This window comes from Haematobia irritans, chromosome 4 (genome assembly GCF_050003625.1).
Source record: "Haematobia irritans isolate KBUSLIRL chromosome 4, ASM5000362v1, whole genome shotgun sequence".
NCBI lineage: Eukaryota > Metazoa > Arthropoda > Insecta > Diptera > Muscidae > Haematobia > Haematobia irritans.
Genome location: NC_134400.1, coordinates 149,761,207 through 149,774,267, shown reverse-complemented (window position 1 = coordinate 149,774,267; position 13,061 = coordinate 149,761,207). Strand labels below are relative to the sequence as shown.

The following is a 13,061-nucleotide window of genomic DNA, read 5'->3' as shown; positions in this document are numbered from 1 at the left end:
TTTCTATAGAAATAAAATTTGGATAAAATTTTCTATAGAAATAAAATTTTGACAAATTCTTCTATAGAAATAAAATTTTGTCAAAATTAACGTAACGCAACTGTGCCTTTTAAGAGGGTCAAAGTAAAATCAAGTACTAAACCATGGTTTAACGACACAATTAAGACTGTTATTAGGGAAAGGGATATTGCATACTCTCAATGGAAGCGCTTTAGATTACCACAACTTCTAGAGGAATATCGATCGGCGAGAAGAATAGCGAAAAGATATATCAATACGGTGAAAACCGAATATTACGCAATGCGTTTCAATTCTGCTGTAGATTCCAGAGACAAATGGAGAATTATACATAATATTGGTGTTGGGAAGTCTAAGTCATCGGGCATTTATCATGGTGATCCAAATGATCACCTCCGACAGACATATCCTTCTATGACACGGATGAGAGTCTAGGAGGAAACTTATCTGAGAGGAAAGATTTCGAGTTCAGGTGCGTAACCCAAGATGAAGTCATAGAGAGTTTTTTTCATGGTTAAGTCAAATGCTATTGGCCTGGATGGAATCGACCCCAGGTTTATACGAATACTGCTCTCTGCTCTGCATGCAAAGATTATTCCGATACCGAAATCTAATTCAGAGTCACGACCCATTGCTATTTTTAGTTATGTTTCCAAAGTGTTCGAAAAGATTTTACATAAGCAGATATATGATTATCTTCTTCGTGATAACTCATTATCTGAAAGGCAGTCCGGTTTCCGCAGGGATCACAGTTGTGTGAGTGCACTGATAGAAGTATCAGAATCAATTAGGAGAAATATTGACGACATACAAATCTTTTTAAGTAGTCCGGTAGGTCATGCTAGTGAGTGTCTGGGGAAACTTGATCGTATGTTTCGATGGGCAATGGCCAACGGTCTGCTACTAAATCCACAAAAGTCTAAATGTTTGATTAAAGGGTGATACGGTCAAAATTTGGTCAATATAAACTTGACGTATTTCTTTCAATTTTGCATTTAAAAAACCTGAACACCCCTCATTTTGAAGGTGTGTGTGTGTGTAGAATGTTGCTCCTATTTTGATTTTGGAATTCACTCTTCAGTTGTCAAAATGCTGTCCAAGCACGAAGAGCAGCGTATCAAAATTTTGCTCGCGCATCGCGAAAATCCGAGCTACTCGCACGCAAAGCTGGCAAATCGCTAAAAGTTGCCGAATCAACCGTTACAAATGTAATTAAAGTGTTTGGGGAACGTTTGTCGACAGCCAGGAAGCCTGGATCGGGGGGAAATCGAAAACCGGAAGCCGCTGAGACGACAAAGAGAGTTGCCGGTAGTTTCAAGCGAAACCCTAACCTCTCTCTCCGAGATGCCGCAAATAAGCTGGGTGTATCGTCTACACGCGTGAATCGAGCCAAAAAACGAGCCGGACTATCGACTTACAACAAGGTAGTGACTCCAAATCGCGATGATAAACAAAATACGACGGCCAAAGCGCGATCCCGGAGGCTGTACACCACGATGCTGACGAAGTTTGACTGCGTGGTAATGGACGACGAAACCTACGTCAAAGCCGCTGCTACAAGCAGCTTCTGGGACAGGAGTTTTATACGGCAAAAGGAAGGGGAAAGGTAGCAGATATTTTCAAGCACATAAAACTGTCAAAGTTCGCAAAGAAATATCTGGTGTGGCAAGCCATCTGTACCTGTGGCTTGAAAAGCAGCATTTTCATAGCTTCCGGGACTGTCAACCAAGAAATTTACGTGAAATAGTGTTTGAATAAACGTCTGCTGCCTTTCCTGAAGAAACACGGTTGTTCCGTACTGTTTTGGCCGGATTTGACATCTTGCCATTACGGTAAAAAGGCCATGGAGTGGTACGCCGCCAACATCGTGCAGGTGGTTCCCAAGGACAAGAACCCTCCCAACACGCCAGAGCTCCGCCCAATTGAGAAATACTGGGCTATTGTCAAGCGGAACCTAAAGAAGACCAAAAAAACTGCTAAGGACGAGCAGCAGTTCAAGGCAAACTGGCTTTCTGCGGCGAAGAAGGTGGACAAGGTGGATGTACAAAATCTGATGGCAGGTGTCAAGCGTGAGGCCCGGCAATTCGGATTTGGAAAAGCGAATGCCTAACTGAATATTTTTCCTGAATTTTATACTAATTGAACTTGAAAAAGAAATTTAATTTGATTTTTTAAATAAACGATTTCACCGATTTACACGCGTTTTCCCTTGACCAAATTTTGACCGTATCACCCTTTATACACAAGAATAGACGGTTATCTTTGTCGAATGCTGATCTTCTGATAAATGGTCAGAAGATCGATGTAGTCACTAGTGCTAAGAATTTAGGAGTGGTATTCAATAGCACTTTGAGTTGGTCGAGTCATAGATTAGGTTAGGTGACAGCCCGATGTATCAGACTCATTTAAACTATTCAGTGCATTGTGATACCACATTGGTGAACTTCTCTCTTAGCACTGAGTGCTGCCCGATTCTATGTTAAGCTCAATGACAAGGGAACACCTTTTTATAGCCGAGTCCGAACGGCGTTCCACATTGCAGTAAAACCACTTAGAGAAGCTTTGAAACCCTCAGAAATGTCACCAGCATTACTGAGGTGTGATAATCCACCGCTGAAAAACGTTTTGGTGTTCGGTCGAAGTAGGAATCGAACCCACTACCTTGTGTATGCAAGGCGGGCATGCTAACCATTGCACCACGGTGGTCGAGTCATATAAACACAGTCCTTGGACAGATATATGGAAAGTTACGTGCTTTATGGGTTAGGTTAGGTTATGTGGCAGCCCGATGTATCAGGCTCACTTAGACTATTCAGTCCATTGTGATACCACAGTGGTGAACTTCTCTCTTATCACTGAGTGCTGCCCGATTCCATGTTAAGCTCAATGACAAGGGACCTCCTTTTTATAGCCGAGTCCGAACGGCGTTCCACATTGTAGTGAAACCACTTAGAGAAGTTTTGAAACCCTCATAAATGTCACCAGCATTACTGAGGTTTGATAATCCACCGCTGAAAAATTTTTGGTGTTCGGTCGAAGCAGGAATCGAACTCACGACCTTGTGTATGCAAGGCGGGCATGCTAACCATTGCACCACGGTGATCGAGTCATGTAAACACAGTTCTTGGACAGACATATGCAAAGTTACGTGCTTTATGGGTTACTCATATACACCACACTGAAAAAAAAGCATACTCGGTTCCAAAGATTTTGTCTTTACTTTAAAAAATTTGGTATTGATTCCGAGCCAAAGAAGCGGAGAATACAAGTAAGGATACTTTTAAGACACAATTCTCTTTTAAATTTAGGTTTTGTGTACTTGCTTCTAGGAAGCAAATTTTAATTTTTCGCTTTCTCAGCTTTTTTTCTTCATATGCTATAAAAGTCCTTTAAAAACGAGTTAACGGCAACTTTATTTTCCAAATTAGGACTCAAAACTTCTTTAAAATAAAGTTTTGAAAAACATGTCCTATATTTGAACGATTTTTTGCTTTGTAGTCAAAAGATGCAAAAAAACAACAAATTTAAAGACAATTTCATTAAATTTAAAGAATTTTTCTGAATTATTAAAGTCAAGTTGACCTTAGCCTATAAATGTTTTCTTTCATGTTAAGATACCCATTTTTAAGTCAAATCACTTAATTATAAGGACAATACGACTTCATTGAAAAGTTTATCGACTTTTGGACAAGGAAAATAACTTTATTTTAGAGAAATGCGTCTTCTATGCTAAGCAAAATTTGTATTCGTATTTTAAAGACATGAAATCTTTGACCTCACGACAATATTTTTTTCAGTGCAGTCAATATTCGACTTCTCCTGGCGAAAAGTCTTTTGATGCCGAGTTTAATTTACGGATCTGAACTCTTCGCAAATTGTGACTCCATGAGCAAAAATAGACTTAACGTGGCATTCAATAGTCTTTGGCTTTAGTTTTAATACCCTGCTTAATGTCAATTCGTTAGTATTTCTACATAAATTGATTTACAAACGAAAACCAAGCCATCTCTATAATAGAATTTGGTTTACCAAATCTCATAGAAATAGGAATATAATACAAGTCTTGTATCCGAATGACAGTTCTTTATTGGTACAATGCGTCTCTGGAACACTCTACCATCCGATATCCAATGCATCATGCAAATGGGCCATATCGGTTAACTTTTACGAATAGCCCCCATACAAACGGACCCCCCAAATTTGGCTGGCGATTGCTCTAATAGAAGCAAATTTCATCCGATCAGGCTGAAATTTGGTACATGGTGTAAGTATATGGTCTCTAACAACCATGCAAAAATTGGTCCATATCGGTCCACTTTTACGTATAGCCCCCATATAAACGGACCCCCAAATTTGGATTGCGATTGCTCTAAGAGAAGCAAATTTCATCCAATCCGGCTGAAATTTGGTACATGGTGTTAGTATATGGTCTATAACAACCATGCAAAAAATTGGTCCATATCGGTCCACTTTTACGTATAGCCCCCATACAAACGGACCCCCAAATTTGGCTTGCGATTGCTCTAAAAGAAGCAAATTTCATCCGATCAGGCTGAAATTTCCTACATGGTGTTAGTATATGGTCTCTAACAACCATGCAAAAATTGGTCCATATCGGTCCATAATTATATATAGCCCCCATATAAACCGATCCCCAGATTTGAACTCCGGAGCCTCTTAGAGGAGCAACCGATCCGGTTGAAATTTGGTACGTGGTGTTAGTATATGGTCTCTAACAACCATGCAAAAATTGATCCATATCGGTCCATAATTATATATAGCCCCCATATAAACCGATTCCCAGATTTGGTTTGCGGATCCTCTAAGAGAATCAAATTTCATCCGATCCGGCTGAAATTTGGTACATGGTATTAGTATATAGTCTCTAAGAACCATTCAAAAATTGGTCCATATCAGTCCATAATTATATATAGCCTATATATAAACCGATCCCCAGATTTGAACTCCGGAGCCACTTGGACGAGCAAAATTCATCATATCCGGTTGAAATTTGCAACGTGGTGTTAATATATGGCCGCTAATAACCATGTCAAAATTGGACCATATCGGTCTATAGTTATATATAGCCGATCCTCAATCACACAAAAATTGGTCCATATCGGTTCATAATCATGCTTGCCACTCGAGCAAAAATAATCTAGCAAAATTTTATTTCTATAGAACATTTTGTCAAAATTTTATTCTTATAGAAAATTTTGTCAAATTTTATTTCTATAGAAAATTTTGGCAAAATTTTATTTCTGTAGAAAATGTTGTCAAAATTTTAATTCTATAGAGAATGTTGTCAAAATTTTAAATCTTTTGAAAATTTTGTAAAAATTTTATTTCTACAGAAAATTTTGTCAAAATGTTATTTCTATAGAAAATTTTGTCCAAATTTTACTGCTATAGAAAATGGTGTCAAAATTTTATTTTGTCAAAATTTTATTTCTATAGAAAATTTTGTCAAACTTAATTATATACGTATTTAATTGGCCATTTTAAGTTTAATATATACCACGAATGGACTACGTGGTATATATTACGGTATTAGGAAGTTTTAAGATACCTTGTCATCGGCAAAAGTTACCGCAACCCAAGTAATTCGATTGTGAATGACAGTCTTCAGTAGAAGTTTCTACGCAATCCATGGTGGAGGGTACATAAGCTTCGGCCTGGCCGAACTTACGGCCGTATATACTAGTTTTTTATTAATATTAACTTTTATATTAATTATTTTATTTTAATTTTTTACTTATTTTCTTTTTATCTTTAAAATGTAATTATTGTATATATTTATTGTAAGTAAGAGATGTTTTCACATTTATAATCCTGCACTGTAATTATAAGATTTTAATCTTGTTGTATAGGTACTCAATCAAAATGAAATGAAATGAAAATGAAACAAATTTTGAGCATATTTATCATTTTTGTACAGTGTTGCACTTTTTTTTTGACTTGTTTCGCGTAGACAATTTCTGTGTTTTATTTTAATCCATGATGGCCTGGTTATCCAGTACTAAAAGAAATCGCCACCTATTGGCTGAGATAAATTTTATTTAAAAATTATGTTTATTTTTATTATTTCTCATATATAGTTCAAGGTCATGGAATTTCAAGGAACCAGTCGAACAAAACAAAACAAAAACACACAAACCCATTGACATTCATTTTGATAGCGAATATTATTAAAATATGCAAATTGTTGTCTTAGCATTAGCATATACAATATTTAGATTTTTTCGTAATGTTTTCATGACGCTGAAATCAATAAAAGATCACTAACAACTGGAAAAATAGATGGCAAATGAATTGGAACACCTGGTCTGACTTTTTATTCCATGTTGCAAATGGACAAAAATATTTTGTAATAATAATAAAGTGTTATGTCGATGAACATGAGCACTGCAAAATAGGTCCCTACACACAAAAAATTTTTTTCTGATTCAATCACCAAGTTAATTGATCCAATTAATTTTTTAATTGAAATGCCTTCAATCACGAAAATGATAGTATCAATCACAGTTTTGATTGGACATGGAAAAAATTCTTGATTAAAAAATTAATTGATTTTTTCAGCAAATTTCAATTAATTTTTTAATTGATTCAATTAAAAATGTAATTGATGTTGATTGCAAAACTCTATTAATTTATTAATTAAAAAAGGTAACTATTTTTAATTACTTTCTGAAGTGGCTTAGAGTTTTTATTTGGATTAATAAATGCTTGTTTGAAATACATTTTTAATTAAAAATTAAAAAAAAAATCAGCACTTTTTTTTAATGAATTAGTCTTCCGAATTTGATTAAGAAGTTAACTGAATCAATTAATTTTTTAATTAAAAATTTTAAAATTTTCAATCATTGACTTAATTAACTTAATGTTTCCATCATGATTAAAAAGTTAATTGTATCAATTAATTTATTAATTGAAAAAAATTTCAACTTCAATTAACTTTTTAATTGGAAATATTTCGGTGATATTTTTTCTGCGTATAGAGGCGATGACTTATTGTAATCAGAATCAGCAAGGTGACTAAAAAAATGGAATTTCTAAAGTTTGAAGTTCCCAAAAATGCTAGAGCTCATCGATGCACAAAATATTGTTAGACTGAAAAAAGCCAAAGAGTTGCTTCGCTTGCACGAAAGTAGGCAATTACCGAATTTGGTTTCTCCTATGAAAAACCATACCAATGAAAATGATCGAGTTTGCCAAAGAGGTCAGCTGAAAATTTACGCCTTCGATTGGCCACAGAACTCAAGCCCCGCAAATGGTAATGGTGTGAGCTGATGGCCACCCCTCGCTCGTATTCTTCGACCGTTAAGACAAAAAAAAAAACAATGCAAAAAGAGTATTGAAAATGTTGTTAAAATTTCTAGAGAAAATTTTGTCAAAATTTTATTTCTCTAGAAAACTTTGTCAAAATGGTTATGGAGTCCCTTTCGTTACTGAGATGAGATGTCTTGGTGTAGTGTTGGATAGGAGACTTAGTTTTGAACATCATGTTGACTCTATTTTTTCGAAAGTTCTGTCCACTCTTCGGAGGCTTTACTCGCTAAATTTGTTTATGCCAGTTCATATTAGGAAGAGATTGGGTTTTTCATTACTAATATCTTCTGTTAATTACTGTATTGAAGTACTATCAGGTGCGAATTTGGCTTGTTTAGTAGGCTACAACGAATAGTGAATATGATTGTCCGGTTTGTTTTCTCTTTAAGGCGCAATGATCACACTTCGGGCAGTGTATTAGAGTTTCTAGGGGTGCCTTTTCCTATGTATATTGAGCATAAGGTTTTGATGTTGTTTTATAGGCTAGTAAATACGGGTTCTCCACCTCTGCTCCGAAGCCGTTTTATTTTTTCAAGGTCAATCAGAAATCCGCAGATAATTTTCCCTCGTTTTAATACGGCTGTTTGTGATCGATATTTTACAATGCGTGTCGCTAGAATCTGGAATCATCTTCCGCTTCATTTAAGAAAGTTTTCTTATTCTACTAAGGAATTTTCTCGAAGACATTTTCTTCATTTAAAAGAGAGTATTCAATGATAAAAATCATTTCTTTTTCTAGTCATCAATAATACACCATAATTTCACATATTTTTTTATTTCTTTATTGTTGTAGGCTGGGAGCCAAGGTCTTGTCTTCTTTTTTCTTTTTTTTAATTAAAAAAAAAAATAAATTAAATTTATATCTATATTTTTTTATGTTAATTCTAATATTTTAATTATATATTTATTTATTAGCTTAATTGTTATTAAATTCTTTTAGATTTTTTTTAATAAACCTGTTATTGTAGTTAGTTTATTACCGCATAAATCTGTAATATATTGTTAATTAGGCCAGGTTTGGCTTTGTGTATATTACTTTGGAGAATAATAAAAATGAAATGAAATTTTACTTCTATAGAAAATGTTTTCAAAATTTTATTTTTATCGTAAGTTTTCTCAAAATTTTATTTTTATAGAAAGTTTTTTCAAAATTTTATTTCTATAGAAAATTTTGTCAAAATTTTATTTGTATAGAAAATTTTCTCAAAATTTTATTTTTATAGAAAATTTTATCAAATTTTATTTCTATAGAAAATTTTGTTAAAATTTTATTTCTATAGAAAATTTTTTTCCATAAAAAATTTTCTCAAAATTTTGTTTTTATAGAAAATTTTATCAAATTTCATTTCTATAGAAAATTTTGTCAAAATTTTATTCCTATAGGAAATTTTGTCAAAATTTTATTTCTATAGAAAATCTTATCAAAATTTTATTTCCATAGAAAATTTTGACAACATTTTATTTCTATAGAAGATTTTATCAAATCTTATGTCTATAGAAAATTTTGTTAAAATTGTATTTCTATACAAATTTTGTTAAAATTTTATTTCTACAGAAAATTGTGTCAAAATTTTATTTCTATAGAAAATTTTCTCAAGCTTTGTTTCTATAGAAAGTTTTATCAAATTGTTTCTATAGAAGATTTTGTCAAAATTTTATTTCTATAGAAAATTTTATCAAATTTTATTTCTATAGGAAATTTTGTCAAAATTTTATTTTATAGAAAATTTTGTCGAAATTTTATTTTTATAGAAAGTTTTTCCAAAATGTTCTTTTTATAGAAAAATTTCTTAAAGTCTATTTCTATAGAAAATTTTATCAAATTTTATTTCTATAGAAAATTTTGTTAAAATTTTATTTCTATAGAAAATTTTGTCAACAGTTTATTTCTATAGGCAATTTTATCAAAATTTTATTTCTCTAGAAAAGTTTGTCAAAATTTTTCTTTCTCTGGAAAATTTTGTAAATTTTTTTTCTCTGGAAAATTTTGTAAATTTTTTTTCTCTGGAAAATTTTGTAAAAATTTTATTTCTAAGAAAATTTTGTCAAAATTTTATTTCCATAGAAAATTTTGTCAAAATTTTATTCCCATAGAAAATTTTGTCAAAATTTTATTTCTATAGAAAATTTTGTCAAAATTTTATTCTAGAGAAAGTTTTTTCAAAATTTTATTTTTATAGAAAGTTTTTTCAAAATGTTATTTCTATAGAATATTTTGTCAAAATGTTATTTCTAAAATTTTTTGTCAAAATTTTATTTCTATAGAAAATTTTGTCAACATTTTATTTCTATAGAAAATTTTATCAACATTTTATTTCTATAGAAAATTTTGTCAAAATTGTATTTCTATAGAAAAGTTTGTCAAAATTTTACTTCTATAGAAAATTTTCTCAAAGTTTATTTCTATAGAGAGTTTTGTCAAAATTGTATTTCTATAGAAAATTTTCTCAAAGTTTATTTCTATAGAAAGATTTATCAAATTATTTTCATAGAAGATTTTGTCAAAATTTTATTTCTATAGAAAATTTTATCAAATTTTATTTCTATAGAAAATTTTATCAAATTTTATTTCTTAAGAAAATTTTGTCAAAATTTTATTTTTATAGAAAGTTTTGTCGAAATTTTATTTTTATAGAAAGTTTTTTCAAAATTTTATTTTTATAGAAAGTTTTTTCAAAATTTTATTTTTATACCCACCACCATAGAATGATGATGGGGGTATAATATCGATTTCCGACTATATAAAGTATAAATATTTTTGATCAGGGAGAAATTCTAAGACGATATAACCATGTCTGTCTGTCTGTCTATCTGGCTGTATGTTGTAATCACGCTACAGTCTCCAATAATGAAGCAATCGTGCTGAAATTCAAAATGGTGAGTATCGGTCCATGTTTTGATATAGCCCCCATATAGTTTGATCTCCCGATTTTACTTATTGGCTTCTAGAATCAGTAGATTTTCTCCAATTAGCCTGAACTTGAAAATCTAGAGGTTTTATAGGACCATAAAGAGGTGTGCCACAAATGGTGAGTATCGGTCCATGTTTTGGTATAGCCGTAGTTTTTATCAAATTGGCATAAAATTTGAAATCTAGAATTAGTTTATTACCATAAAGAGGTGCTCCGAATATGGTTAGTATCGGCATAGCCCCCATATAGACCGATATCCCGATTTGACTCCTAGGAACCGTAGTTTTTATCCGATTTGCCTGAAATTGTAAATATACTGGAATTTTAGACTCACAAAAACATATCGGATTTAGTTAGGCCTACATATAGACCGATTTCACTTCTTGAGGGTATAGAAGGCTCACTGATCATGATAATTGCTTGAAACTGAATGTAAAATTTCCACATTTTTCTTTTCGCAATTATTTAAATAATAGGGGTGAAAATCTACAGATTCTAGATTTCACAAGTTTCTTGCACACCTACAAGAGATGTAAATGATTCCTCTAAAACTCAAACAAAAATGGTTCTTACAAACTCAGAATCTGATATAGTGATCTTCTTTAAATCTAAATTTATCATTGAGAAGTGTACTAGTTGAACTGGTATGTTTGGGAGAATATCTGTCATCAAATCCCCCTGATGGGTATTTAAGATTCGACCTGGCCGAACTTACTGTTGTATATACTTGTTATAGAAAATTTTGTCAAAATTTTATTTCTATAGAAAATGTTGTGAAAATTTTATTTCCGTAGAAAACTTTGTCAAAATTTTATTTCTATAGAAAATTTTGTCAAAATTGTATTTCTATAGAAAATTTTGTCAAAATTGTATTTCTATAGAAAATTTTGTAAAAATTTTTATTTCTAAGAAAATTTTGTCAACATTTTATTTCCATAGAAAATTTTTTCAAAATTTTATTTTTATAGAAAATTTTTCTCAAAATTTTTTTTTAATAGAAAATTTTCTCAAAGTTTATTTCTATAGAAAATTTTATCAAATTTTATTTCAATAGAAAATTTGTGAAGAACCTTCGTAATAATATTTCCTATTTGAGCAAACTTTCTTACTTTCCCTTCGCGAGTAATTGTTAATTAAAAAAGACAACATTTTTTTTATTGAGAAAGCGTTTTTTTTTCAGTGTTAGTTTGGACAACACATGTACATGTCATATAATTTGCATGCAGTCCCCATATTGATGTTAAGGGGAGGATATAAAGAATCCGATATTTTATTATAATACAGTCAAACCTTTCGTAAGAGATTAAAAAATATTGGAAAATATTTTGATCAAAACATGATTCGTATCGTCCTTAAAAAAGTTTCACTGTACCTCTCAGAAGTGGGTAACAACGGTCCCCTAAATTTTGTTCACGTTTTGGAGGTGTCCAATTATGAGACATTAATTTTAATGTGGTTTACGACAATTTTCCACTTGTGAGAGGTGTCCGGTTTTCAGAGCGTCCAAGTTTGAGAGGTTTCACTGTATTTTATTGTTTTGAAAATAATTGGCTTAACTCTAATTTTTGTTTTTTTTGTTTTTCGTTTTTTTTTTTAAATTATTATAATCCATAATTATTTTTCAGATAAGAAGATTTTGTATCCAATTGGTTTTTCGATTAAAAATGAATAAAAAATATATTTGGATTTTCTTATTTCAAGTTTAGTAAGTAAGAACAACGACAACAACAACAACAAATGAAATAATTGCAAACAAACAACAACAACAATAACGGTAAAAAAATTGCATTCAATGAGCAAACTTAAAATAAAAACACATTGCGTCCATGAAGTATAGAAAAAAAATAAATAAAATATTGCATACATTTGGACTCTTGGTTAATATCGCTGCAATTGTATTCACAATTGCAAATGCTATTAGTCAAAGTAGACAATAATGCAGAAGGAATTGGGGAAAAGGGTTAATAGATTTAAAAGTCAGTTGGAAAACTTACCGATTTCTTCATCCGAATTGGCAGATGGATTATTCGGTGTACGCGGCTCATCTCCATTCGAGTTGGCATTGAGAGGCGCTGCAGAAGGTGACAAACGACGTGGTACTACAAAGAAATCGAATTTAAAATAAAGATGTTCATTAATAAGATTTATTAATAATATAAATATAGTATATCAATGTTGGTATAGTTTGTTTGTTTTTCTGTGAAATATTTCGATTATTTTTTTATTTATTTTTTTTTTTTTCAAAAATAATAACAATGGCTTCAATCTGGCTTGGCTTTTTTTAACAAATGATAAGCTGATTAGATAAGATTAACAAAATCACTAAAATACGTGTCTTTTGCTATAGTCATGGAACAACAATGAAAATGTCATTCTAGTCATAAATACGAAATAATAAGTAAGGAAGGTCTAGAGTTTTATTGCACCACTTTTTAGGCCAGCACGTATAATTATAATTAATGATATTCATCGTTAAAATTAAATTGATGTATACACTGAAAAGAGAAATGTAGAAATAATGCGGCCTAAATTAAATAATCGAAGAAGAATTCGAGTATGTAATTTTCATAATAAGTTAGCACACAATTAAAACAAATTGAAATTTAATTGCATCGAAAGATTTTGACCTTCCGTTAAGGATTTGGGTATTAGGTTAGGTTAGGTGGCAGCCCGAAGTATCAGGCTCACTTAGACTATTCAGTCCATTGTGATACCACATTGGTGAACTTCTCTCTTATCACTGAGTGCTGCCCGATTCGATGTTAAGCTCAATGACAAGGGACCTCCTTTTTATAGCCGAGT

The 13,061-nt window shown here is 31.6% G+C and overlaps 1 protein-coding gene across 18 annotated transcripts in view; it reads right to left on the bottom strand.

Moving 5' to 3' along the window:
* The window catches only part of Svil (Supervillin), a 1,072,938-nt gene that overhangs the window by 359,358 nt on the left and 700,519 nt on the right, over positions 1–13,061 (bottom strand). For all 18 annotated transcript variants that reach the window (XM_075304572.1, XM_075304568.1, XM_075304567.1 and 15 more), the window contains one exon: positions 12,254–12,358. In XM_075304572.1, coding sequence (XP_075160687.1) covers positions 12,254–12,358 — 105 coding nt within the window. The remainder of the gene's footprint in view (positions 1–12,253; positions 12,359–13,061) is intronic.